We start from the raw sequence: 26,706 nt of genomic DNA, 5'->3' as shown, positions 1-26,706 counted from the left end.
ATAGGACAGGAAGGGTTGGATTTGATCATCTTAAAGGTCTTTTCCAACCTTGTGATTCTGTGATTAATTTCTAGTCATCAAACCAAGACCGCTAAACTGGTACATTTTTTTGGTATTTATCTATTGCTTTTCTCAGAATAACCTTCTTTCCTCAGGGTCTGAGAGAAAGAGTTTTACATGGTTAATTCAAGAATGTTTTTCCTCCCATCCATTTCACCGCTTAAAACAACATTCAAAAATAAACCAGGAAGTATAAAAAAGAAAAATAATTTTCTGGAAAAATATAGCCTTACTGTTTCAGAATATTTGTTCCTACTGAGACATATTTTTGAAAAAGATCCTTTTTCCTCTATATAAATAACACATGTACATGTAATTTGAAAGTTTTTACAATGGCTTACCAACAACAGCCTGCACTGACACTTGATCTTTTGAAGTATGTTTTAAAAACCTTGCCTTTGTTTTTTGCTTCTCAGTTCATGTATCTGTGATTTGGTTTTGTTTAGCTTGTGGGTATATTGGCTGCTTTACTTGTTTAATTGCATTTTAACCACCAGAGTATATGTGATTGGCACTTGGAACAAGTCTTTATTTCTCTGGGAATGTTTGTGGAATAGCAATTCTGATTGCTGCTTTACGGATGTTACATTTAATCAATAACTCAAATACAGAAATAACAGCAGCTCTCTGTGTTCAGTCTTGGTTGGCAATATTACCTGCACCGGCTGGTACCTTTTTCTTAATTATTCAGCAAGGGCCTATTTATTGTGTTTAATAAGAGGATCAAGCGTACGTGGTGCAAATATTAAAGGAGAACGAGAAAAGAAAAAGAATTGGTTAGTTTAATGAAAATGTCTATTTCTTGTGAGCAAATTTATGCGTGCTGCCTTTAGATCAGTTTTGTTAGAGCATTGCTTGTCCTGGAGTGTCTTTACAAGTGAATTTGGGAGAATCTGTTCTCTTTGCTTAGCAGCAGTGGGCCTGTGGAGCAGAGCCTGTGCCTCTGTTCTTCTGTAGCGACACTGGTGGACCTTGAGGCCAATGTCCTGGCTGTGTTCATGCACTTGTGCAGCAGTAGTCCCAAGAACCACCAGTGTCCCTTAAGAATAAGCAGATGTGTTTGTGGCAGCCCTGATACCACTTCTTGCCTTTCCTCTCCCCCATCACCTATGTCTTGTCTGGACATCTGCACCATTTTTGACCAGATTGTATCACTTTCTAGTGTCCAGACAAGCACAGATTACGTAAGTATCTTCTGAGGGACCCACAACCTTTCCCACCATGTCTCCTTCTCCTTGCCCACCACAGCCTTTCTGCCCACATCCTTGCACCCTTCTTCTGGTTAGCCTGTGAGACGTGTGATGCCAGATAATGCCCCACATGGTAGCTAGTGGGGGTGTCCCTTAGGCAGTGTGGAGGCGTGTTGCATGGTGAGGCTGTGGAAGGGATGAGATGACCTTGTTAAACTGATCTTGGTTTATGGCATACCAGAACAACCCAAACCATGGCTTCATCAGAGAGTGATGAAGCCTCAAACAAACTTTGTTATATATTTTCACAAGCTGAATGGGCGACCTGCCTTCTATCGTGGGGTATCTGGGGAAGAGAGGCTCTTGACTCTGTGGGAAGGTTTGGTTGTCCCTGCAGATACGCACCTGAGTGTTACCAAGTGTCAGCTCCAGCCCCATCCTGTAAAAAAGTTCAGTGTGGTCATGGGGGTACGTTACAAGCTGCTGCAAAATCCCCATGGCAGAAGCTGCTTGTATTTTTGGCTAAGTGCAACATCTCTAAGCTTTCCTTTGAGCAACTGTGCAGGATCTTCCGTGTGTGCCAAGCCTTTAAATAGGAGAATTTAAACCCACTTCTGTGGAGATGGAAACTACAAAATGATGTTGTTTTCTTGCTACTCCTTATTTTTGGAAGTTGCCAGTGCAGTTCAAAGCAAGCATCTTAGTGACTTAAAGCTTAAGACTGGAATATTTGTGGTCTTATCTGGCAATAGAGGAGACTGAATTGTGGTCAAAATAGGATAAAATGTAATTATTTTTTTCTAATTCTGCCAAGTTTCAGAATTATTCTTTTATTGATGTGCTTTTGGCTTTTGCCGTTTATTATCTGTTTAGATGAGATACAAAGAATAGTTTTGCAGAGGAAATCCATTTAAAACAAACCACTAATCTTTACTAGCTATTGCAGATTTTAATTTTTATTTTTCACAGATGAACCCTATCATAACTGAACCATGAGTGCCTGTGATGAAAGAACCACTCCATTTTTAATTTGAAGAGTTTAAGGATTTGTGTGTAGATTATTGTGTGGAAAAGCGACAGAGATTTGGAAGTGTAGCCTTTGGTATTTCATGCCAACAGTAATAGCACAGGCACAGTTTGCTTGCAGGGCTGCTGACAAAAGAAGTCATTTGTTGCCAATTTCTGAATTGTTTTCTTTCAGATTCTGTGTTGCAGTATAACTTTGGCACTGAGTTGCATTTGATTGCAAACATAAAAATGTTTCTCTATACGGATACCAGCTCTGAAGAATGTTATTTAGCTTCTTCACTATATTGCTAACAGACTCGTGTCATTCATATTTAAAAAGAACAAGCTATTTTTGAGGATGTTAAAAATAACAGACGGTTTCCTAACAAGAAAAGAGTGAGGAAGGGTTTTGGTTTAGTTCTTTTTCCCACCATTTATTTTGTATTTAGAGATGGCTGTGACATATTTGCGTATTGCTTCATTTAATCTGACAGAAGCAAAGGGACATGCCAGATCAAATGTGAGATTAAGAATTTTCTTGAAGGGAAATACTTTCTTCCTGATGTAAATGAACAGGTTATTACCTCTTTTAATTTAGAGGATGTTTTCAGGAGAATCCACTCAAGCATTTCGGTCTTCCTTAACACCTCTTACAAGCAAACAGTTGCTGTTACAGTAGTGGCCTGTATGCTCTTTACTTGCTGCCTGCTCCCACAAGCGTTGTGCTAACCTGGTCCTTCAACCCAGCCCTTAGTCCTCAGGCCTTCAGGCTGGGTGCTTGGGCTCCTGCTTTTACCAGGCATATTTGTGGCTGGACTGTGCTCCTCACTAAGTCCCTGACTGTCTTCTGGGGGCTGGTTGCCTGTATGGTGCCATGTGTTTGTCCACAAGAAGTAGGAAGACTGCCTGAAGATGGTGGTTTCCATTTTGTCTTGTTCTCTTTGTTGTGGATTTTCCCCCCTCCCCCCTATTCCTTATTTGATCTTTTCTGGCAGTCTTTGAATCCAGCACGGTTTGCTGTTGCTGGTAGTGGCATATATTATTTCCAACTTTGAGGTGTGCTTCTTTCTTGTGTGGAGTATAGGAGACTAACCTGAAAGAGACTGACAGTCTCACAGATGTTGATTTCTGTGCTCTTTCTCTGCCACATTTTACTGATAGAATGGATTTATTCCTCTTCTGCCCTGTTGTAAATGTCTCTGTTTTTTTTCTTTTTAAGTTTGCTTACTGGGATTCTGGGCAAAGACAACAACAAAAAGTTAGAGACTTAATTCCCTAATTGCTCGTGCATAATATTAAAGCCCCCATGTGTTTTTCTGTAAATTAGCAGACTAGTTGGACCAGTGTGCATTTACTGACATGAAACACTTTACAAAGAGCATCAAAACAATGCAGCAGGCCTCTGAATCTTTTCTGGCTTGTTTGTAAATTTGTATTAGGACACTTGATTCCCAGGGACACCTCACAATAATGGAGCCTTTTTCATGACTGGACAGTAACTTCTTCCTCTCTTCACGTAAAAGCTGGTAAGCTAGTTTTTGTGATTAGGGAGTGTTTTAGATCCTTCACAGACCCCATGCTCCCTGCCTGTGTGCAGAGGATCTGCAACCAGCCCCTTCACCAAACCTGCCCTCCCCCTCCCCCGAGCGAGTGTGGCTCATGGAGACTGTGCTGTGTTTTGGGGAAGAAAGAGGGGAGGTTTAGATTAGATAATGAGGAAGAAATTGTTCACTCTGAGTGTGGTGAGGCACTGGCACAGGTTGCCCAGAGAAGCTGTGGCTGCCTCTTCCCTGGCAGTGTCCAAGACCAAGTTGGTGGTGCTTTTGGGCAGCCTGGTCAAGTGGTAGGTGTCCCTGCCCATCGCAGGGGGTTTGGAACTAGATGGTCTTTGAGGTCCCTTCCAGCCCAAACCACTCTGTGATTCTATGGAGGCTGTTCTATTAGAGAGCTGTCAGCTCTTTTCTGTGCAGACACAAAGGCCACAATCAGTCTGTCAGAGTCCTGGCTGTCCTCTGTGGTTTTGGGTCCATCTGCTCATGCTAGATTGGTTTGTTGAAAACACAGCTGCTTTCTTAAGCAGAGCTGCTCTGGGGAAGATGGGCTCTTAACTGCCTCTGGTGCTGTGGTCCAGCTCATGAGTGCTCACTGGGGACACGAGTGAATGGAGCTCCAGTGGCAGCAAATTATTGGATACTACTGCTGGATCTCTGACAGCAGCAGAGGTCTGAATATCTCCCTGTATCTCCACTTTTCACTTCTGCCTGGCTTCTTGTTCCCTTCCTTCTTGTTCCTGTTCCCTTCCCTTCCCCCCTCTCTTTGTAACACTATTCAGATTGCCTTTTCTTCAGACACAAATGTTCAGCCCTCTGCAGTTCAAACAAATGGTGGTCTCCAGGTTGGATGTAGGCATTATTGGCAAGAGTCTCCTATCTCAGTAGCTTTGCAGGAGCAATGCAAGGGGAGTCTGATGCTGTTCATGAAGGCTCCTGCTAGATGGTGTTTGGTAGGGCTAGAGACCCTGGGGAACTGATAGAAACTTCTAGTGAAAAGTGCAAATGGAGATTGTTTTCTTCCCAGTGGCTTGTCGTGTGCCCAGAAGCAGAGCGAGCTGTCACTGAAAGCCACAACAGGAGCATCTCTGCAGTCCTACTAAATTTCAAATCCCTGCTCCAAAGTACAGAAACACTGAAGCTTTCCCAATAAAGTGGTTGCACAACTTAGTTGATACAGGCAAATCTCTCTAATTGCTTTTGCAGGAACAGCTTTACTGTTTTATCTGATACTTTCAAGGAAGAAAACAAATTCAGCTTGACACAAGCTCCTGGAAGGGTAAAATTACAGCCTGAATGAATAAAGCTTGTCAAAGGAACAAGCAGCTGAAAGTAGGAGTTTGTAGTTGAATGTGTGAAGCAGCCAAAGTTGCTATCAGTGCTACTTACAATGCAGCACTTAATTTGGGCTAGGACAGGGAATAACGAGCCTAGCACTGGATTTCAGTGCTTCAGGTGTGTGCGATGCAGAGGAAATAAAATGGCTGAAATCAATGGAAGCTTTAAATTGCAGGCACGGTGCTTTGGTTTCCTGAGATCTGGCAGAAGGTGGACGTGCTTTGATGAGGTCTTATTTTTCCTGTTAGTCCTGCTCCACCTTGTCTCCTCTTTGTTGGTGGAATGTCTGGTATGAAGGGAAGCCCTTTTTCATCTTCTCGGTCACATCTTTGATCTGTTAAGTGCATTTTGTTACTTTCCTTTTTTCTCTTTCTACTCCTGATCCCTTACTATGCCTCTCTCTCTTCCTCTCCCTGTTCCCCCACGGTTTTCTTCCACCACTTTCATCCCACAGGAAATAAGGAAAAGCCACAAGTGGGATCACCCTCTTTGCTGTATGTGCCAATGTAGTTATGCCCTGCTCTGCTTCACCTGAAAATCCAGTGAACAGAAAGAACTCTAAATGTGGTCACAACTCAAAATGTACATGAAGAATATGTGATATCAGTGCAAATGAGCTGAACCGGTTGTGACTCTCATAAAATCTCTCCACGATCCCCTAAAGAGTCAGTAAAACTGCTTCTGTTTTGTATGTTTATTCATCTGGGTCTGCCTGGGCAGTGGTTACTGGGGTTTAAGGCTCTCTGGGGAGATAAGGAGTAAGGATGCCACACACATGCTGTGGGGAATGCCAAGGCTACTCATAAAGAAAGAAGCAGGAGGGTTTTTCTTTCTTCCCCTTTGCAAAACCTGTAGCTCTGGCTGGTATTTTATTTCTCTGAATTGACAGATAACTTTAAGCAAGTTAAAAATCCAGACATGTCAGTAATATATTGGGTTTTCTTTATTTTTTTTTTAACTTCACAATGGTTTTTCATTCCTGGTTTCTCCCTGGGATATCACATATGCTTGCCCTTCAGTGGTTGTCCTCGAGAAGGAATATAGGCTGAGCTAGGATGAAAAGGTATTTCATGTCTGTAGACAAAATGTGGCTCTACAACTTGCATATTCTCAGTAGGGGAGTCTGTCAAATTGGTTTGGAAATAGATGTGCAACTGCCAATGACCTGAAACTTTTCACAGTTGCTTATAACCTCTTCTGAGTTTAAAAATATCTTAATTAGAGGTGTCTTACTGTTACCAAAGGTTAAGAATAAGTTGACAGCCTTGCTTTTACACTCATCCTTCTAATATCTTAATTTAGTATTAGGGTTTTGAAAGCAAGAAGTCAGAACATTAGTGGTTGCTGGGAATTGGATTTGTTTCCTGAGAAGAATATAAATGGGAGCAATTGTCTTCGCATGGCAGAGGTACCTGGCCAAAACAAGGTCTTGAAATACCGAAGGTTGTTCTACAGAGTACTTATCTTGGTCTTTTAGATGTCCCCAGTGGGGAGCATCCATCATGTATCCTCATTGTTAGTTTACTTCCCTTGAGAAAGCCTTCAAAAAAACCACAAGAGTGAGTCCCTGTTTTATACCAAAGCTGAGGAAACTGTAGAGTGAGGTAAGGGTGTTGCCAATAGGGTTTTGCGACAGCTCCTAGAGCCATGGCAATGAAGGGCAGCTGAGGAGCTGCCTTGCTCCTTTCTGTAAACTCTAGATGGTACAAGCAAATTAAAAAGGCTTCCTGCTTCTTAGAGAAGTTTGTTTTGATTAACACAGAGTCCATCTGGTACCAGCAAAGTTTACATTCCTGAGTTTTACTAGGCCACCTACCCTGCTGGCTTTAATTATAAAACCTCTGAGTGCCCTGATGATGTAATTGATTTCAGGATGAGCTGTGCTTTTCAGGAAGCCAGAGCTGCCAAATATCTGCCTTGGCCTCCACTCGAACTGTGTGAGAGAAGTCCTTGTATGATTAAGTATTTCTTAGATTTATTGTTTATGTGATTCTGGTTGCTTCAGGGAGTATTCCTGAAAGGCTTTTAAGAGATAGCAAGTAGGCAATTACATGCTGGTTTGCTTTGTGGGAAAGCTGGCATGAAGCAGATTTGGAATCTCAGCCCAAACGGGCTCCTGTCACTCTCACTTAGCAAACCTGGTGATCTGGTTTTTATCCTCTAATTTCACAACTTCACTGTGAAAATCTGGGAGACCCACACCTCGAAATGGTCGCCTGCTCTGGAGGTAGCATTTTGCTGCTCAGAGCAGCAAATACGAGTATTTTCCTATGAACATCCCAGAGCTATTCTCATGTGGGAATGAATGTGCACGTGTGTTTTGGCATGAGGAGCCACATGATGAAGGCTGGGGTGGAGCAGGCAATAGGGAGTGTTTCCCATGAACAGCAGGATGTTTGGCAGCCTGGTGTGGTTGGAAAATGCATAGACATCTGACCTGTAAATGACTTTATAGGAGGTAGATGTTGAAAGCGGTTACAAAAAGTTGAACTGGTGTAATAGTAACTTCTTTTTAAAGACAAAGAGCTTTGGCTGATCTTAAGGTTGTCTGACCAAAGTGCAAGGTTCCCACACTGCGATTTTACATTTAAAATGCTGCTTCATTTTACATGCCATGTGTCACCGACACACATTCAGGTCCCATTTGTAGTTAATTCAATTTTAATACATAAATAGTGTATTATTCTACACCTGCACAAGATGCACAATGTTTTACTAGTTACCTTCCCCAAAACAAGTAGTAGCCTCTGTAAGGTAGTCTGGAAAACCACATGGTTCTTGTAAAGCTTTGATGTGTTTGGTCTAACCACTAATGTTTATACCACTCCCACAGGTTGATTGGATGGGTGGACAGCTGGATTCCCAAGCAATAAAACGATGTTATCTTTTGTGGCTTCCAGGTGGACATGGACAGCAGCTTTCTCAAAATGGAGAAGCTTTGTTTCTTAATTAAACAGTTGTGGACAGAAACATTTTTCACTTAAGTTGCAAGATAGCAAAAGTGTTTACAGAAAGGATCAGAAGACTCAGGGCTCCTTGATCTCTCTTACTTCAACCATTCCCAGTTACTGCTTTAATTCTGGTTCCTTCTTGCTTGCCGCCCACCCACTGTCTAGCACAGAGGGGGGGGTGATTTGTGGCTGGTGTCAATGCATGGGTTTCTCCTTTTTTTTTTTCTTCTCCCCCCCGGAGATGTTACTGTTCTGCAACATAGACTGTGAGGGGCCTGTCAGGGTCTTCTGAAATCTCTGTGGCAGCCCGAGGTACCCTGCAATTCTGTGGAGCACTTCAAATTAACTTTGACTTGCAGATAAGCTCAGGCCTCAAAACTAGTGTTTGGTAGCTTGTATGGTGTTATGGTTGCTGTGAGGAAGGTGTGAGATGTGAGCAGTGCCTTTGTTACTCGTAGATTAAAAAACCAAGATGTTTGAAGATGTAAGCACTGCTGCACTGTACTGCCAAGAATGAAAAAGCAACTACTGCTTCCATATACACTCATTTTTTGGCTTTAATCTTCTCTTTTGGCCAGGCTTGAGAGGGAACAGAGATGGTAATACTGAAGGCTCCTCTATGCCCTGTGGTGGTCTCTAGACCTACATTAGTATTTACAATGCCTTGAAGCACACGTGTGCTTTCCTGAGCCTCAGATGCCTAAATCGAAATTCACCCTTCTTGCTGAAGGGTCACCTTCACAAGCAGCCTGTTGTCCCTAGCAGTTGTTCTAGCCGGAATATCTTCCATGCAAACTTGATCTGTTAAAAGCCAAATCCCTGCTGAGTGTGGCAAAGCAGCAGGGTCTGCATCATCCCCCCAACTTCCCACAGGAGCTGTCCCCCAAGCTTTTCTGACCACAGGTGGCTGCCCTGGAGGGTGGTAAACATGTGGCCCAGAGATGATGGCTGCCTTGTGAGTTTTAGGTCACTGCTGCAAGGTGATGCAGTTTCTGAAGGATTAAATTGGCAGGCTTCTTGACACATATGAAAGTGCTCCTCTGTCTCTAATTGAAGTCTTGGAGAAAAAGCTGAACTGTTCTGGCTGATCTTTTTGCAGAACAATTCCACCTAAAAAAATATTTGTAATGGAAAATTTCTGCTGGAAGTGTTGCAGTTGGTTAAATTGGTGACAGTAAATGGGGTTACATCTGACTGGTGGCCAGTCACTAGTGGGGTTCCCCAGGGTTCCATTTTAGGCCCAGTTCTTTTTAATGTTTTTGTAAATGAGCTGGACATGGGATTAGAGAGTGTCTTCAGTAAATTTGTAGATGACGCCAAATTGGGAGGAGCTGTTGACTCTGACGGTGGAGAAGCCTTACAGAGAGACCTGGACAGATAAGAGCTGAGCAATCACCAACCACATGAAGTTTAACAAGGGCAAGTGCCTGATCCAGCACCTGAGAAGGGGCAACCCTGGCTGCACATACAGGCTGGGGGATGAGATGTTGGAGGCCAACCATGCTGAGAGGGATTTGGGGGTCTTGGTCGAGAGTAGGTTAAACGCAGGCCAGCAGTGTGCCCACACAGCCAGGAGGGCCAACCGTATCCTGGAGTGCATCAAGCACAGCATCACCAGCCACTCCAGGGAGGGCATTGTCATGCCCTACACTGCGCTGGTGCAGCCTGACCTTGAGTACTGTGTGCAGTTTTGGGTGCCACAGTACAAGAGGGACATAAAAATATTGGGGGAGGGCAGTGAGGATAGTGAAGGGTCTGGAGGGGAAGTCTTATGAGGAAAGACTGAAGTCCCTTGGTTTGCTCAATCTGGAGGAAAGGAGATCCAGGGTAGATGTCATTGTGGTCTGTGGCTTCCTGATGAGGGGGAGTGAAGGGGCATGTCTGATCTCCTCTCTTTGGTGACCAGTGATAGAACCTGAGGGAACAGTACAAAGCTGTGACAGGGGAGGTTTATGTTGGATATTAGGAAGAGACTCTTTACCGAGATGGTGGTTGGGCGCTGGAACAGGCTCCCCAGGGAAGTGGTCACATCACAAAGCTTGACTGAGTTCAAGAAGCATCTGAATAATGCCCTCAGTCCTATGCTCTCACTTGGCTGGCCCTGCGTGGAGCCAGGAATTAGACTGGATGATCCTTGTGTGTCCCTTCCAACTCAGGATATTCTGTGATTCTCCAAGTGAGTGAAAAAAGATTCTTGAAAAGAGTCAGGCAGCATGATTAATAGAGGGCTTGCCTCTCTCCACCCATAAAAATACAAACAAAATGCAACCCAACACTTCTGTTCCTCCTGCAAATCACCAGAGGGGGTGGGGGAGCGCATGGGTGTGTTTGAACTGCATAAAGGTTCCAGTAGGGAACAAAAGGCAGGGGTTTCATCCAAATACTATTAAAGTCGCTGAGAGTCTTTCCTTTTGGCTCTGATGGGCTTTGGAGCAGGGCCATGGTGATCACTTGAAGGCTAACCTGACCTTTCATGCAGAAAGCAAGCTGAAGGTTTAGTTTCATCTCACTTGTACTTGCTGGAGCCTGATTAAAATCAGTGGGAACTCAAAAAACTCTGCAGAGCTCAGCCCTTGAAGAATAGTCTGACGTAAGTCAGATTCAGTGTTTAAATGTCAACAATTGTAAATATGTAGACACCAATGACTTAGTCATCTGCCTGGCTTTATAATGTATGGTTCTGTTCCTAAGTTACAGGCATGACACTTGGGGCATGTTTCTGAAGACCAGTTATTTTGTAGAGAGCACCCAGATGTGCTTCTTTCTGCTTGCTTAAAGCCACCTCTGTTTCTTGCTGGCTTTGCCCCTGCTGCTTTTATCTGCACTGTTATCTTTTCTCCATCTTACCATAGTGACCAGACTTGCAAACTTCCTACTATAGAAAATCTGAACAAAAAGTCAGCTATTAAAGACTTGTGGCAGTGTTAAGAAGTCCTGCAGTCTTGGGTTTTTTTCAGACTCAAAGGGTGGAAGCAACCAGGTGATAGAATGTTTTGAGGAATTTGGAGAGGAAATAAGGTGTGGTTCATATGCTAGATGTTCATGGGAGAAATGTATGATGCAGTTTCATGCTCGGAAAGGTAACCTGTGTGCAGGTGTTGTGATTTCATGCTGCAGGTTTTGTAAATCATTTAAATAGAGTATGCTGATACTGACTCTGTTACACAGAGGAACCTGCAAGTGTTTTCCTTCTGAATTTATTTTGTTTACTCAATATTTATAACTTCTTAAAATTATTTGTCATTTTTCAATAGTTTTCTATCTCCTATGAGCTTACAATATTACTGTTGTCTCTTCTGTATTACTTTTGTTTCTCGTCACTTTATTACAATGTCAAAGCCTCTGTAAGGTTCAACAGAAATGGAATTATCATTGAATTAATGTGAGAGATATGACACCGTTTGTTATATTAAGAAAGTGCCTTAGAATTTTGCAAGTGCTTCTAGTCTATATTCATATAAATGTGTATTTTTGGCTTCAGATACAGTTTAATTTTACTCATTGAGAAACAAGAAGGGTTTTATGAACACTCCTACAACAATAAGCCACCTGTGTGTGTGTATATCTGTGCTTAATTATTATAACACTTTGTCAGTAGACTTTTAATGAAACTTCAGCATGTAGAAGACACTTTAAAAATAATGCTTAAAATAAGTTCAGTTTGGCTAGATGGTTATTCCTGTCTCTAGAGACTAAGCACATAGCTGGCAATAAGGAGGTTTTGCATTTTAATCATGGCCTAAAATTGAATTGCTCTGAGTGACCTTTTAAAAATGTGCCTCAGTGTAGTCTTCTGGGAGTCTGAAAACAGCAGTCTTAGTGAGGAACATGTGGACGTTTTCTGAGTTAATCGATAATTTAAACAAACCAGATTTTGATGGGGAAACTGCAATGTATTACAGTGCATATTATTTTAAGTGGTCTCAATATTTTACTCAAGTTGTGTGGAAAGAGCTTTGAAGTGTGAAGAGTGATGTCATTATTACTGCATGTTAGTTTAGGGCAGTTAAAACCACTTACAGCTTTTTTTCCAGTTTGAAAAATGAGTTGTTATTTCAAAGTATATCAACGAACACTTGTTTCCTTATATTTCAGCTACCTGGCTGCAAATAACAACCAGAATTTCTTGTATACCGCCAGGCCTTTTTTGAAGAGAGCTGCTTTGGTGATAAGCTATGTAAGTACAAATGGACTGACCATGTATTTCTGTGTATGTGATAAGAAGGTAGTGGTATCCCGAAAATCTCAGAAAGTTTAAATGGTAGATCTTAATACAAAGTTAGTCTTAGGAAAATAGACTAAAAAACCTCATCTGGACAGAGACAAGAATATTGCTGTGGATTTGGTTCAGATTTAATTTATAGTGATTGCCCTTACAACCGTGTAATCATCTGCAAGTACTTCCTGCCCTAAATACAGGAGGACACTCTGGCACTGCGCTGACTTTTCAGTGGCATGCAGTTTTGATGCAGGGCTTGGTAAAAGTGACAGGAAAAGCTCTGCCTGCTAATACCTGTTGCTTGGTGAGCTCAAAGCAGGACTTGACATGTTAGGGGAAGAAAGCAAGTACCTCCACAGGGGTGTGCAACTCTCTGTGCTTCTCTAGGAGCTGAGTCCCTTTCCTTGTCCCTTGACAAGTGGTTCCCAAAAAGATGGAGTGCCAGCCCGCAGAAGTCCTTCCAGGGATTAGGATTACACAGCTTGAGAAACAGCAGTGGAGCTTGTCCTTACACCTATGACAGTATGAGTGAACGATGATAGCTTTTAAGGCATCAGCCATATTTTTCCCCCTCTGTATTTAGGAAGAGGTCAGTAGCAAAACTGTAGCCTGAGCTGCAGCAGGATGGTGGGTTTGTCCTTCATAATGCTGTCTTTGTCTTGGGTAGCTGAGGTATGCCAGTTGCTGTCAGTGATGCGCACGTGAAAGGGGGACACATGACAGCATAGCGGGCTGTCTGTGCTGAGGGCTGGCCTGTTTGTTACCTTACGTAGGGTGCCTAAACCACAGAGCTGACTGACTCACTTCTAGGCACAGAGCAGAGCATGGAGATAAGCTTATGATCTGGAGATCATAGTAAAACATTTGCTGATGGCTTTAGTTCTTTGTAGAAATGCGTTGCTAACTGAGATGTTCTTTAAAGGTGATCCTTGTGTTGTACTTCCGTCTCTGGATAATGGGAGGATCCATGCCAATGTTTTCAGAGCAGGACAATCCAGCTTCATTCTCGCCGTATTTACTGACAAGGTACAATGCCACTAACCAAACTAAAGCTTTCAAAACTGTAGTCTTGATATTCTTTCACCTGCACTGAAGTGTTTTACAGTCGACAAATGGGAAGACTAGTTTTGTTGTCTTGACATAATTACTTCTCCTTATTGCTTTGTCTAGAATAGAATGCCAACAGTGTTATTTGAACTCCAAAGAATGCTCTAGGTCCTGTAAAGTCACATTACAGGTGTTTTCTTACTAAAAAATGTGGGCTTAATTTTTACGCAAAGCCCCAAAAATACAGTTTAATTACCTGACCAGTGACTGAAGCCTAATCCTAAACATTAAAACTGTCTGCGTCTGAGGTATTGGATGCAAACACTCAGTTTCAACTTCAGCTGAAATTTGTATAAAGGGGATGATGATGCCTGTTGGTGGAATATCAGTGGCTGATCAGCGAAGGTGGAAGGCAGGACCTGGTGACACAGACTGCTAACCTACTACTGCACAGCTCTGGATCAGCATAGGGTGGGCTGCCATGCGTTGATTAAAAATTATGTACTTGAAATTTGTGTTAACAGATACTTGTTATTTTATACCTTTTTCGTTCTAAGATACAGAAATGCTTACAATTTGTATTTTTCTTTCTTGCCTGGGACCTGGTGTGTGGTGAGGTGGGCTGATACCACATCCCTCTAGCTCTGCCAGGCCAGATGAGTGAGACAGTGGCAGCTGTGACTTAGCTCTTTACTCCAGACCTAATCAACCAAGTCTTACGAAGTTGATTTCCCCTTAAGACAGGGTCATGTGCTTGTGTTAGCTACTGATCTGGGGAAAGACATTTTGGGGGGTTCTGGAGGTATTTTCTGATGTCTCTAATGAAATGGGAACAGTCCTCATCTGTGCCACTTTCTGGGCATGCTGGCTCCTCCTTCCAGCAGCAGAATTGCAGCTGAGACACAGGTTAAGATCAAGCCATCCTTACTCAACATCTGCTGCAGAACTGAACTGGATCTCATTTGGGAGAACTTTGATAATGTGACAACAGTTCATATTACCATCAAGGCTAAAAGTGCTTCCAGAAAGCACGTTGTCTGATTTGGAAAGCTCTGAGCTGTTCATTGCATTTCTGGCAAGAGTCCTTAATACCAGACTGTGCGGCACGGTGTGAAGGATTTGCTGCTGTCCCTTTTTGATATGTTTATGTTGAGATGGGGGTCATTGAGTCATAAATGATCCTGGCCCGATTCCAATTACGTCTTCTGTCCTGCAAATGTCTTTCGCGTGTTTGTCTCTCTGCATCTTGTAAAATGATGGGAAGATTTTTTAAACCAAGAAAGAAGCTAAGGCATTCTTGGGGTATGAAGCAGTAACTATTTTTACCACCAGCAGTGTGGGTTTTATTAACAGCCTTATGAAAGACAAGTGAGAACTCTGCTTGTTGGCTGAGGTCCTTCCTGGCCTCAACTGCAACCCTGGCTTCATATGTAGTACAGCAACACTTACCTGCTCCAAACCTAATTAAGGAAACCCATGCCAGTAAAAACCAGCATTGTTGTTCGGGGGGAATTCTGAAAGCTTGTAGTTAACCCAGCTCTTCCACTTCTGCTAAGCTTGGGTCCTGAAACCAGAAGCTGAAGAGTAGGTTTGTTGCTGAATTCTAGTCAGGGTGCAGTCAGGAGACAGGACTGGAGGCAAGGCTGCAGCACTGGCCCAAAGTTCATCCAGGAGAAAAGATGGGAGTCAGGGGTAGAGACAAATGAGAGCATGTGTCTGGGCATTGCAGGATACAGAAATAAGCTGGGTCCTGAGCTTCTGTTTGCCTTAAGGGCTCATGCCAGGAGACCAGGGTTATCTTAGATGTGATGTACCTGCAGAATCTGCCGATAAATTCTTCTCTCCAATTCTTGTTATTATGAACTCAATCCTTAAATTGACCACCACCTTGAACTTGTAGCCAAACAACCGGAAAGAGGCTAGACCCCAGCTATCCTGATTCCATGCACCACCTTAAATTTGCAGGATCCAACTGCCAGCACAGTAGGCTTACTCAGCAACACCATCCCAAATGAACCCAGAACCTCACTGTAAAATAGTGACCCACTGACTGCCTCAGAGCTAGCTGTAAGCCCAGCTGTGCTGCTGGCAGAAGTCATGTTAAACCTGTGGGGTCCACTTACAAGCAAGGAATCAGATATAAGAACTGAGTTTTTTGTTGTTGCATCTTGCCAGTCTTACAGAGCTGTCAGAAGACTTCATTGGTCTATGTTGCTGATACCTTAAAAGTTTCTGGACAGAGGTGGCAAATTTTTTCTGAATGAGTGGTCAGTCTTGCAAGGTAGACAGAGATCTGGTGACTATCTCTGAACTGACAGTCCATGATGTACCCTGTCCTGATTCTGGCCAGGACAGAGTCAACCTCTCCAAGCAGTCAGCCCAGGTAAGCTGAGTCAGCCAGGCGAGCTGGATCAGCCCTGGCTGTTTCCACACCACCTGACATCACTCCCCCATAAAAGAGGAGGGGAATGGGTTTGGTACCTTCAGGACAGTCTGAGTGTGGCTGGGGTGTTGGGCCAGTTGGTCCTTGCATTGTGCAGCTCTCTATGATCGTGGGGTTGGTAAGGTGTACTCTGTGTTATCACTGGGTGTGAGTGTAACTGGCTGTTATTGTTCTACATTCTTGGTGATTTTTTTCAGTAAACTGTCCTTATCCCAACCCACGGAAGCTCTGTGTCTTTCTGCTCTGGGTGTAAGCAAGTGGCATGTGGTGCTCAGCCACTGGTTGGGGCTGAACCACCACACATCCACTGACAACAGCCTTTAATCTTGGCACCAAACTTTTCCTTCCTCGCTTCAGGCTCAAACTGTAACTCCCACCAAAGACTTTCTTACCATAGTCAGAGCTGAAACTATCACTGCGGAACTGGCATGCCAGTTATCATATGTGCAGGACTGGGATGTCAGATGGAGCCAGCAAGGTTGAGTGGCGTTGGCCTGGTCTCCAGGAAGATCTTTGTGTCTAGCCCAAAGGAAGACTAGGCTGAAGTGCAGGGCTGCCATTCAGCTTGGGTGCAAGGAAGAGTGGCTGATAGAGCCAGGATTGGTTTTGAAGTCAGGTATTTCCACAGGGTAGAAATAAGAAGTGGTCTTAGATGAGTAAATTGCTCGAAGGTGGATATGGAAGTGATAACTTGTTGCCCTAGTGTTAAGGGTTTACATTAGGTTAGAGTCTAGGACATCAAGGCTCAAAGATACTTAATGTCACAATAGGTGCTGATGTGTGTGGTTGCTTGCTTGCCAAGCTGGTGGATGTCCAGTGATATGGGAGAGTGGCCCAGACTCAGTGAAGCTACTAAGCAGTGTGTTTTCCTCAGCTGTGGACACTTACAACAGCAGCATATGAAGAGAAATTTTTAATGAGGTTTTGAAGAGTGTAATCAGGCCACAGGACCAATTTTAAAGCCAGGATGTTGTTTGCAATTTGGGTTAAGTTGGGAGGGAGTGGAAGGGCTAAGTTTGGTGTCAAGACCAGTAACAGAAAGCCCCATAAAACTAAAAGAAAGGCTAGTGTTGGGTGGTGATCTTGAGGTGCTTACTAACACCTTAACTATGGCTAAAGTAAGGTGTAGCATTTAGGCAGAAGCCAGATTGTTTCTTAACTCTCTGGAGATCACACAGGGTGCAAATGGGAGTTTCTGCTCACAAGCAGTCATCTTTATTTGCACAGAGCTGGAAATGTGGTTACTGTGCGTGTCTCGCCAGGGTAAATGTTATCGCTTTCAACAGAATTGAATGTTATTTCAAGACTTGGTCAACTCTGGGGCTGAAATGAAGGCTGCAGACAACAAGTAGAATAAAAATAATTTAAAAAAAGAAAAATAGAAGTTTGGAAATGTGTGGCAGTCTTTGGGAAATGCATAAAGTTAGGTCTGGAGTTAAGGTCCTAGCTGATACAGGATTATCTGAGAGGAATATTGTAAATTCTGAGGTTTCTGTGTCAGCTGTACAAGTACAATTTACAGAGTCTGGAGAGGGATATTGCAGTGTGGCTAAGATCAGGGGTAGGTTTGTAGGTATTAGTAATGTATAAGTAATGAGTAATGTGTAGAGGTGTAAGTATTGAGTAATGAGGTCAGATTTTGTCTGCCCTCATAATGCTTACATTGTAAATTAGATGACAGAGGATGTGATAGAGGTCTGTGCACCCATGATTGCATGGAGGAGGGGAATATGTATAAGTTAAGGTGCATCAAATAAATGTGAGACAAGACAGGTTTCAAAACAAGCCAAGGAGGTGGCTTGCAACAGGTAATTGAGCTGAGAGCTCCTTGCTGTAGGGTACCATGGGTGTGCTAAAAGTTTTTTGGGCTCCTAGGAATTTGCTAAGTTAAAAAAAGAAATCCAGGCTACTAAATATGCAGAAACCACATCCAACTCAGGGACATAATGATAGCTAGAAACTGGAAAAAAGTATTGTGCTTTTATCCTGCTCTTACAAGCTTTGCTTGTCATGAATTTCTGGTCACTGCTGGAGAGCATCTGGACAGACCTTTGTACCTGTGGTGTGGCACAGTTTGGCCTTAGAACATGACTATGTTCTATGTAACCTATTTCTAATCTTGGACATCACAACTGTATACACTAAATAGAGAGTTGACTTATTTAGCTATTGGAAGATGAAATGTGCTGAAACAGTGACAGTTTTCAGCCTTTTTAAAAAAATCATCTGTTCATTATGTTCCCTAAATTACTGTCCCTAAAATCAGAAGTGAATGGAGATGCAAATTATTGCTTTGGAAGTCAGAATATGACTGCTTCAGTACCTGCAGAGTACTGGATTTTCTAATATTCCCAAATACCTTAAAACGTCCAGTGAGATAAATGAAAGCTGTGTTTCTATGTCCTTGTTTCTTGCCAAGGCTGACCTGAAGAGATGAAATATGTCCATCACCTCCAGGGTGTCGAGTGGTGTGGCTGAGCTTCAGATGTTTTGCACAGTTTCTTCATTCTGCCATTCTTGAGGGGAAAGCAGGAGGAGGCCTCCAAATAAACAGGTTGATTACTAACAGCATGGTAAAACAAGAGAAAAGTCTACTGCAAAGCATGTCTCAAGGTGTGTGAAGGGGATGAAATACTTCCAGTAATTTCAAACTAAGAAAGGTTGTGGTTTTTTTAAAATTCTATATGCAGGAATCAAGTTATATCAATTTCTGCTGACATTTGCCTTGTGATCTCCCTCAGCTGATCACTGTGTTTATTTGTTCGATTGCATTAAATAGTTAATGCATTTCAACAAAGACTGCCTCGAGATAACATTGTCCTGTGGTTGAACCGCTCTCTCTGTAAGCTGGCCTTCTGCATTACTCTGTTGTTTCAATCAGGTAAATGAGAATTCAGTTCTGCAGAAGGCCAAAGAAATGCTTGTGTGTAAAAACTGGCACATACTCCTTTTCATAGACGTTTGTGACTGTTTTCTGAGCAATTTTTCACAGACCTTAGGGTAGGAGGTGTCATTAAAATGGACTCCTGTAACATCTTAGTTCTTAATTAGCCAGGATTGCACACACTTGAGTTGAAAAGTTCTGCCTTATTTGTCAGTGCCTTATATTGCGTGCCCAAAAGTGCTTTAACTTCAGCCCTACCTGTAATCTCTGTAGGTACCCAGCGTTCAGGACTTGCTTCTAGACAAATTGCGAGTAACAGTGTTGGTAAGAATTGCTGTCATGCCCACCCAGAGTCCATACAGTCTGTATGTTACATGTAAAATGTATTTTTTTATTCCAAGGACTATGGGGTTTGCAAGGAAGCCTATCTTGGAAGATGGTACTACAAAACAAAGGCTGTCCTACAGTAGGAAGTTCCCAGAGCAGCTAGCTTTCCCAGAACCACTTAAAAGTTTTCAGCATCTCAAGGTATTTTGGTTTAATGAACAAGCCTAAGTAGGTAGCACTGCTCTGGAAATCAGCTTGATAGGCCTTTTGAATGGGTCATGCCATTTACTGCAAGCACTGGTTAAACAACAAGCCTTCCCTGCCAAAATAGAGCAGAGGAGGTGGAGCCGAAGCAAAGGCCATTAACTCCTGTAAGCAATGTGTTTTGATTTTTCCAAGACTTTCTGTGCCAGGAGGGCTAGACCATGGCCAGTCTCTGAGGCAAAGCAGCACGTCCAGGACATCCCATTGGCTCTCACTGGCGCAGAGTAGGTAATGTTCACGCATACAATGGACTGCTTCAGGAAGTGTTAGTTTGTTGTTATCTGAGTGGCTTTATCATTTCTGGTTTTAAATTCCTGAGGAATTGCCACCAGTATCTCAGTGGCTGCCCAAAGGGGACCCTTCAACCCCACCACTGCCTCAGTTGAGCCTCCTCTGAAGCAGTCACCAACTAGTGGCTGGGGGTTTTGGCTTTGTGACTTTTGGCACGTGCTACTGTCAGTGGGGAGCTGAGGGTGTTTGATCACAAGTCACTCTCTCAGCCTCAGCATATGGGGGCTTGCAAGAAGGAAAACAGTATGAGATCAACCCCAGGTTTGAAGCTCTGTCAGCAGGCTCGGGTTTCACTGGAAATTCAGAGTCTCTTTGAAAGTCTTTACTCTTCAAGTGATATTTTTCAGATTCTTAGCCACAGAGTTGAAACAACAGAGTGAGCTGTTCACTACATCAAAGCTCTTCAGGCTGTGAAGCTATAGAGGACAACATAGTCTGCCTGTGCCCCTGGTGCCCACAAACCCACCTTCAGGTGGAGTTACCTTGCCAGTCATCGAGATGGAACTCTGTCTGTCCTTATCTTCATCTTTCCGACTCCTGTCCTCTGCTGAGTGGCAGCTCTTTTCCCCTAGATGCCAGAGTTTTGATGAAAAAGAATACACGGGCACTTTTGCCAGTTACAAGTGTTTTCTGTCACATTTGGATGTTGAATGGGAATTAGTCTGTCTGTTGCCTGTTCATGTAGTCTTACCCCACTGTCACTGGATGTGCTGGATAGACAGTGTGATTTTTCTTCTAAGGCTCTGAAAAGAAAACATTTAGGCTGACAATACACAGAGCAGGAAACTAAACTTGTGGGAAGGTCTGACTGGACTTGCAGCTCCCCAGGGGAAGCACAAATACATACAATTTTAAGATAATATCCTTAAATAACACCACCTGCTTATAACTGCAACCACGTGAGTCCTAGGAGGACATTATTGAGAAGCGGTTCATCAAACACACTTCATTTTAGGGCTTTGTAGAGGATGAAGAGAGCTTTGAGCTGAAATCAGTTCAGCTGTTAATGGAAGTGAGAAACCCTATTCCCTATAAAGGAGCTCTTCTCACCCTTACAGTGAGCTGAAACCTCCCGGAGTCCCTGGCAGCATGCAGGTCTCCTCCTCAGGGGAGCATTAACAACAAAGTCTGTGATTTCTGAAAGGGCAACAACTGTCTTCCTGCTTCTGTTTCAGATTGGTCCCACCTTCCCTCTCTCTTCCCAGATACCACTTAAGTGCATTTTTACTATCATCACAGGTCTATTTTGTATCCCCCCCCCCAGCCAGGTGAATACTTTGCCTTGATAAAACTCACCACGCAGAATAATCTTCCACTTGCAGATGCATGTCCCTCTGGGCCTTTGGGGTAAGATGGCTGCTTGTTTGTCAGGAAGGGTATACATTGTCCCAGAATTGGGTGGGTGGGAGGCTGTACTGCTCTGTGCACCTGGAAAGAATAGGGTCGCTGGCCTCTACTTGTCCGTGTGGCCTTGGTGGGGCATGGTCAGAGTCTTGTGATAACTTGCATAGCACAGCTTGGGAAAGAAAGCTATAATCTCAGTCCCTGGGAGCTGGAGGAAAAAGCTTAAAAAGCTAAAAATCATAAACCAATTGAAACTCCTCATAAATTTTGATAAATCTCTTTTTAAAAAATTTTTTTAGCTAATCTTGCAATCCTTGTATGCTCTGATTGCCTGGATTTGGCAGAGCTGAGACTAGGGCTTTTCCAAGCTTGTTAGTCTCTATTACAGCATAGAGTCTAGATAGTGTCTATAACAGACAAACCCTGAAGTATTTTATGTTGTATTGTTTATGGCTTTAAGTAGCACCCTTTAATTTCTGGAAGAAATTACAGAAGCTATCAGTTCAGATAGTTAGTTATTTTCTGCAACAGGTTCTAGATATGACTCACCCTGTGTTTATCTCAAAGCACACAACAGTAGATTTAAACTAAAAAATTTAAAACTAAACAAACTGGATTGCCATGACAACGCCTGCTACCTACAGGAGGAGCGCTGTTTTTCTGAGCATGCCAGAGATGCTGAGAAGTGAAACACATTATACTTGCTGAAACTTGGATTTCCGTGTTCAATTTGCAAATTAAAAAAAAAAAAAAGAAAAAAGACTCTGCTGCAATGCAAATGTTGTTAACCAGCCTGGGAGAAAACTGATTGCCAGTTAAGAGGCAGATTCTTCCAATCACCTCACCAGTAATACCCTGTCTTGCCTGGGATTAACTGAAAGAGTGGGAGATGTTATACGCAGGGATTTTTCTCCCTTGGAATTCCAGCAGACATGACAGCAATATAGAGAAGATCATTAATTTAAAATGTAATTCAATCAGTCAACTAATTAAAAGAAAATACTTTTGTTGCCACTTGCAGGTAGGCTGCTGAAATTTAATTAGCTCCTGGAATGATTCCACAGATCTTTTGAGTCTTTTCAAAATTTGCAGTTACTTCCTTGCAGTGTCAGCTTTGGTGAGACGGTTTGTCAGGAGATTCTCACGCGTTTAGCTTTCTCCCCAGTTAGCCTTGTGTATGTAAAGAGCCACGTGTATGTAAAGGAATAGCATGTGCTTTTGAGAGCCAGAAGTAAAAAGCAGCACTGAATTGTCAGTAATTATTAGCATCTTCTTATTAGCATCCTATTATTGTTCTGTTTCTTGTACGTAGAATAGAAATAGTTTCTGGCACTTAATTTTATACAGCGGTCCATCGCATTCAAGGATAGGTCATCATATTTAAGCTTTTACTTGGATCAGAGCTTGCTCTGTGCTTTTACACTTTACAAACACCTGCTAAAATCAGGCAGCGCCCTCCTGGATCCCACTTCTGTGTCTGCTGTTTGCACACACGCATTCCCCAAGAGCCTTCAGGCTTGATGACAAGAGATTTGGTCTAGGGATCTCCAGTAGGAGGTTTGGAGAAGCAAACTGGTTGACTGTACATAGATGGTAATGACTGTCACAGGCTTTAAAATAATTTGCTGTCGTTAGCAGAGCATATTTAAAAAACTAATTATTGCTGTAATGAACTGGAGTGATTGCCCATCTCTTCTGGGATCTTCCTCTGGTAGTGAGTTATGTGTGTGGCTATTAAGGAAAACAGAAGCCCCACAAGCACAGGGAAAGAGAGAAACCTTTCTTCATTGGTGTGTGTCCAGGAGCCTGTCTTCTCATCTTCAAGATCAGTTTGTCCCAGCCTTCCATGACAAATGCTTTAACCCACACTAATTCATCTGTCCTAAATTCCTCTGAAATTTGTTAAACTGACTCAACTTGTTATTGCAGCAAACTGTGTTTATTCTGTGCTACGTAATGATTTATCAGCTTCTGCCTTATCAGTGGAGACAACTGCAGTGCTGCAGCTTTGCAAAGATCCCAGGATTGTTGTCTTGATACTTCCTACCCAGCAGCTCAGTCTTAGCAAGTAGGGGAGGGTTTCTAGTGTGCATTGTGGTTAGCATGTAAACTACCATGACTGTTGTGATGCTTATTGAAAACATTAATATGCAATGGCATAAAAGGACACTACCTCCAAAAACTAGGCTCTACTAAGGCATCAAGTGTAAAACTAATTCAGCAGTTCTGAAAATCCTAATATGCACACTTGTGACAATATAATATGTCATAACATTATTGAGACTGATATAAATTTATTTTTGTTTTGAAACTAAAGTGCAAAATGGATCTCAGTTCGGCTTTTAAGTAAGTAGCTGTAAATAAATGCCAGCAACCCATTCTGATCAGTTGTATTCAGACTGATACAGTAATCTGTTTTGCTGCTGAGCAGAGGTGGAGCCAGGCCACAGGTATCACCACAACTGAGTGCCTTGTCGTGATTAAGCTCCACCACATTTTGTGTTGCTGTGTTTCTCTGTGGACCAGAAAATATTGGCTTGGCAACTAGAAAAGATGTATTTGTTTCTTTAGGAATAGTGAACAATAAAAATTGTGAGAGGAGTTTCAGTAGAATTAGATTATGGTTTTGTGGGATGCTTTCCTAAATAGAAACTGGCCTTCTAATCACTGCCTGTTAAGAGAGAAAATGAGTTTTTGTCGTGGTTTTCTCTCTTTTTTTCTTGTTATTTACTACTTCAGGGTGGTGAAGGGGAAGAAAATGGAAGAATGGAATTGTAGCAAATGGCTGAAAACCTTAAAAATGTGGGAATATTCCATTTTCCAACAGAATTGGGAACCTAAAATTGCAGGGAAATGAGAATGTGCCTTTTCCACTGTTTAAAATGAAACGTTACTCCAGCTCTGTAAGTGTTCATGCTTCTGGACACTGTGCTGCTGGGGATGTTTGTTTTTCAGATGAGAAGAGAAACTGATAGCCCAACTGTTTGTGGTTATTCAAAAATATTTTCACAGAAATTTAGGTTTGTTTCATCTCTGCATCTTGGCCAAATGCACATCTAGGAACATCTATCTGTCCTGGAGTCAGTCACAGTTAGCTTCAGTGCGTTACCTGTTTGTCACAGTTTTGCGTAGCTGGGTGCTGAGAGAGAGACCGGGGGCTGCAGAAAATGGCTGCTGGAGTGCTCTGCCTACCCCCAAAAGTGTAAACATCAGGCAATTCAAGGCCAAAGTCGCTCTGACCAGGGATGAGCCAATCAGAGATGGATTCATAGCGCTTCTGAGAATCACATATAGGAGAAAACAACCCGGAAGCAGCTGCATTTTGCCACTGGAGAAGGGAGTGAGAAGATGTAATGAGCTGTGCAGGCTCTAAGGTCGGGAAAGGGCAGGGGAGGAGGCGGCCCAGGTGCTGGAGAGAAAGATGCCCCTGCAGCCCATGCAGAAACCCCTGGAAAAGGCCGAGACCACACCTGCAGCCTTGGAGGAGCTCCATGCTGGATGGAACAGGTGGAGACATAGAGAAAATGCTGTGACCTTACGTTGGGATAAGCCCCTGCCAACACTTGCAGCCATGAGGAGAACCAGAGACACAGAGATTAGTGAGAGAGTGAGTTTTGCGTCGGAATGGGTTTGCTAGGCGGAGGCTTGGAATCCTATGGAGGGCTGGGACTGAGAGACACTGTGATAAAGAGATAAAGCCCTGTGGGAAAGGATTCATGTTGGAGAAGTTTGTGGAGGACTATCTCCTGTGGGTGAGACCCCATGGTGCAGCAGGGAGCTCCCCCGGCCAAGAAGGAAACCAACTTGCAAGGGACTGACCGAAGCCCCCATCTCCCAGTCCCTGCCCCCCTGTGCTGCGATCGGGGGGAAGAAGGGAGTGAAATCATGACTAGAGTGAAGTCTGCTAAGAAGGGAGCAGGGGGTGAGGTTAGAGGTAGGTGTTTTAAGATCTAAAAGAGGAAAACAGCTCATGAAGAAGTAACCGAGAACCCCATTTTTTCCCAGTCCCTGCCCCCTGTACTGCGAGCAGGGGGAAGAAGGAGCAAAATCCTGACTACAGTCTGCTAAGAAGGGAGTGATGGGGGAAAGTGTTTTAAGATCTGGTTGTGTTTGTTTTAAGATCTGGTCACGCTTCTGACTCTGCTTTTCACTGTTCTTTGTAGTGCAGTGTAATAAATTAGGTAGTTTCTCTCTTCTTTACTTTGTGTTGAGTCTGTTTTGCCCACGTTGCTGGTGACAGAATGATCTCTCCCTGTCCTTATTTTGACTCCTGAGCCTCTTAATATGTATTTTCTCCCCTGTCCAACTAAGAAGGGGAGTAATAGACTGACTTTGGGCGTCTGGCCACCAGCCAGGGCTAAACCATCACACCCTTCTGCCTTAAATCTAGTGTGATGTTTTAAGTGCTGTTGTAAGGGACTGTATTTTGACCCCAAAGAGGCATGTTTCTAAGTGTCTGTCTACATGGTACAACATCTCTTGGCCATCCTTTGTTATCATTTTAATAAAACTGCTAAAGGTACTATGGCAACTGGGTGTGATAACACCAGCCAAAGCAGGCTTTGATGAAAGAAGTCCTATGCAGGATAGAATATAATTTCATTTCTGTTCTAGTTGCTGTCTTTGGTGTGGTGTACTGTGTGGGTTTTTCCATTTGCAAATGGAGGAAGTGTTTGTTCTAAGGTTGTCATAGTTTTGCTTGGTTGACTTTGATTGCTGGGATAATCTCCAGCCTCTTGCATACCAAAAAGTATGGAGAGGGGCTTAAAGGTCTTTTCCATCCATGTGGTTCTGTGATTCTGTGACTGTTTATAAGGGCATATAGCAATAGAACAAGGAGTAATGGCTTTAAACTGAAGGAGGGGAGATTTAGAATAGATATCAGGAAGAAATTATTCACTCTTAAGGTGGTGAAGCACTGAAGAGGTTGCCCAGAGAAGCTGTGTCTGCCCCCTCCCTGGCAGTCTTCAAGGCCAGGTTGGATGGAGCTTTGAGTAACCTCGTCTAGTGGAGGGTGTCCCTGCCCATGGCAAGGGAGGGTGGAAATAGATGGTCTTAAGGTCCCTTCCAACCCAAACCATTCTGTGGGTCTATGAAATGTGGTTTGAGGGGGAGACTCTTTTGGACAAGTAGGTGCCAAGCAGCAAAAGTTGATGGGGGGCAGTGGTGGGGGACAGAGGGGATATTAGTTTGGTTTTATTTATTTCTTTAATTTTGTTCTGTTGTCTGTAGCCCAGTTGCACACATGCTGTTCTTGTTCAGTCTTCTGAAAGCACTACATACTTCCCAGAGGGCAGCGTGGTTCCTGATTTCCATTCTCCATTTATTTCCTCCCTATTGAGAATACCAATTAATAAAGATTACAACAGTTTGAAAGACTCCCTACTTCTCCATTACTTCTGTGTCCAGCTCATGCAAGCTGTCCCCACAAGCTGTGATGGTATCAGCTGAGAATCACCCTGTGCTTCCTTTCTACTCTATTTTTTCTGCCTGTGCTGGGATACAGAGAAAAGACAGAAAGGTCTGACTTTATTTGCTCAACATTGTGCACACAGGACAAACTGTAAGTTAAAGTCAGCTAGAGGGATATTTTATATTGCAGGAGTGATGCGGTGAACTGTGAAATCTGCTTAGTTATTATTTATCTGTTGTTGAAGGTGATAGAAAGTCACTTTAAAAATCTAGCATTTGAATGTGAGGTGGAGATGTATTCGTTTTCCAAAGGCTGGTGTGTAGAAACCACATAAATATTATTGATCTTTTGTTATTTCTTTATAGTGACCTGTTGGA

General features: G+C 43.0%; 1 protein-coding gene across 1 annotated transcript in view; it reads left to right on the top strand.

Annotated features, from left to right (window-relative positions):
• Nucleotides 1–26,706, top strand: part of TMTC1 (transmembrane O-mannosyltransferase targeting cadherins 1) — a gene marked incomplete at both ends in the record, with an annotated part of 148,431 nt that overhangs the window by 42,634 nt on the left and 79,091 nt on the right. Inside the window, 2 exons of the mRNA XM_084278677.1 lie at nucleotides 12,193–12,274; nucleotides 13,239–13,342. Coding sequence (XP_084134803.1) covers nucleotides 12,193–12,274; nucleotides 13,239–13,342 — 186 coding nt within the window. The remainder of the gene's footprint in view (nucleotides 1–12,192; nucleotides 12,275–13,238; nucleotides 13,343–26,706) is intronic.

The sequence above is a fragment of the Gallinula chloropus genome (assembly GCF_964237585.1).
Source record: "Gallinula chloropus genome assembly, chromosome: 1".
Lineage (NCBI taxonomy): Eukaryota > Metazoa > Chordata > Aves > Gruiformes > Rallidae > Gallinula > Gallinula chloropus.
The sequence above is the reverse complement of the archived record's forward strand: the minus strand, read 5'-3'. Positions and strand labels throughout refer to the sequence as shown.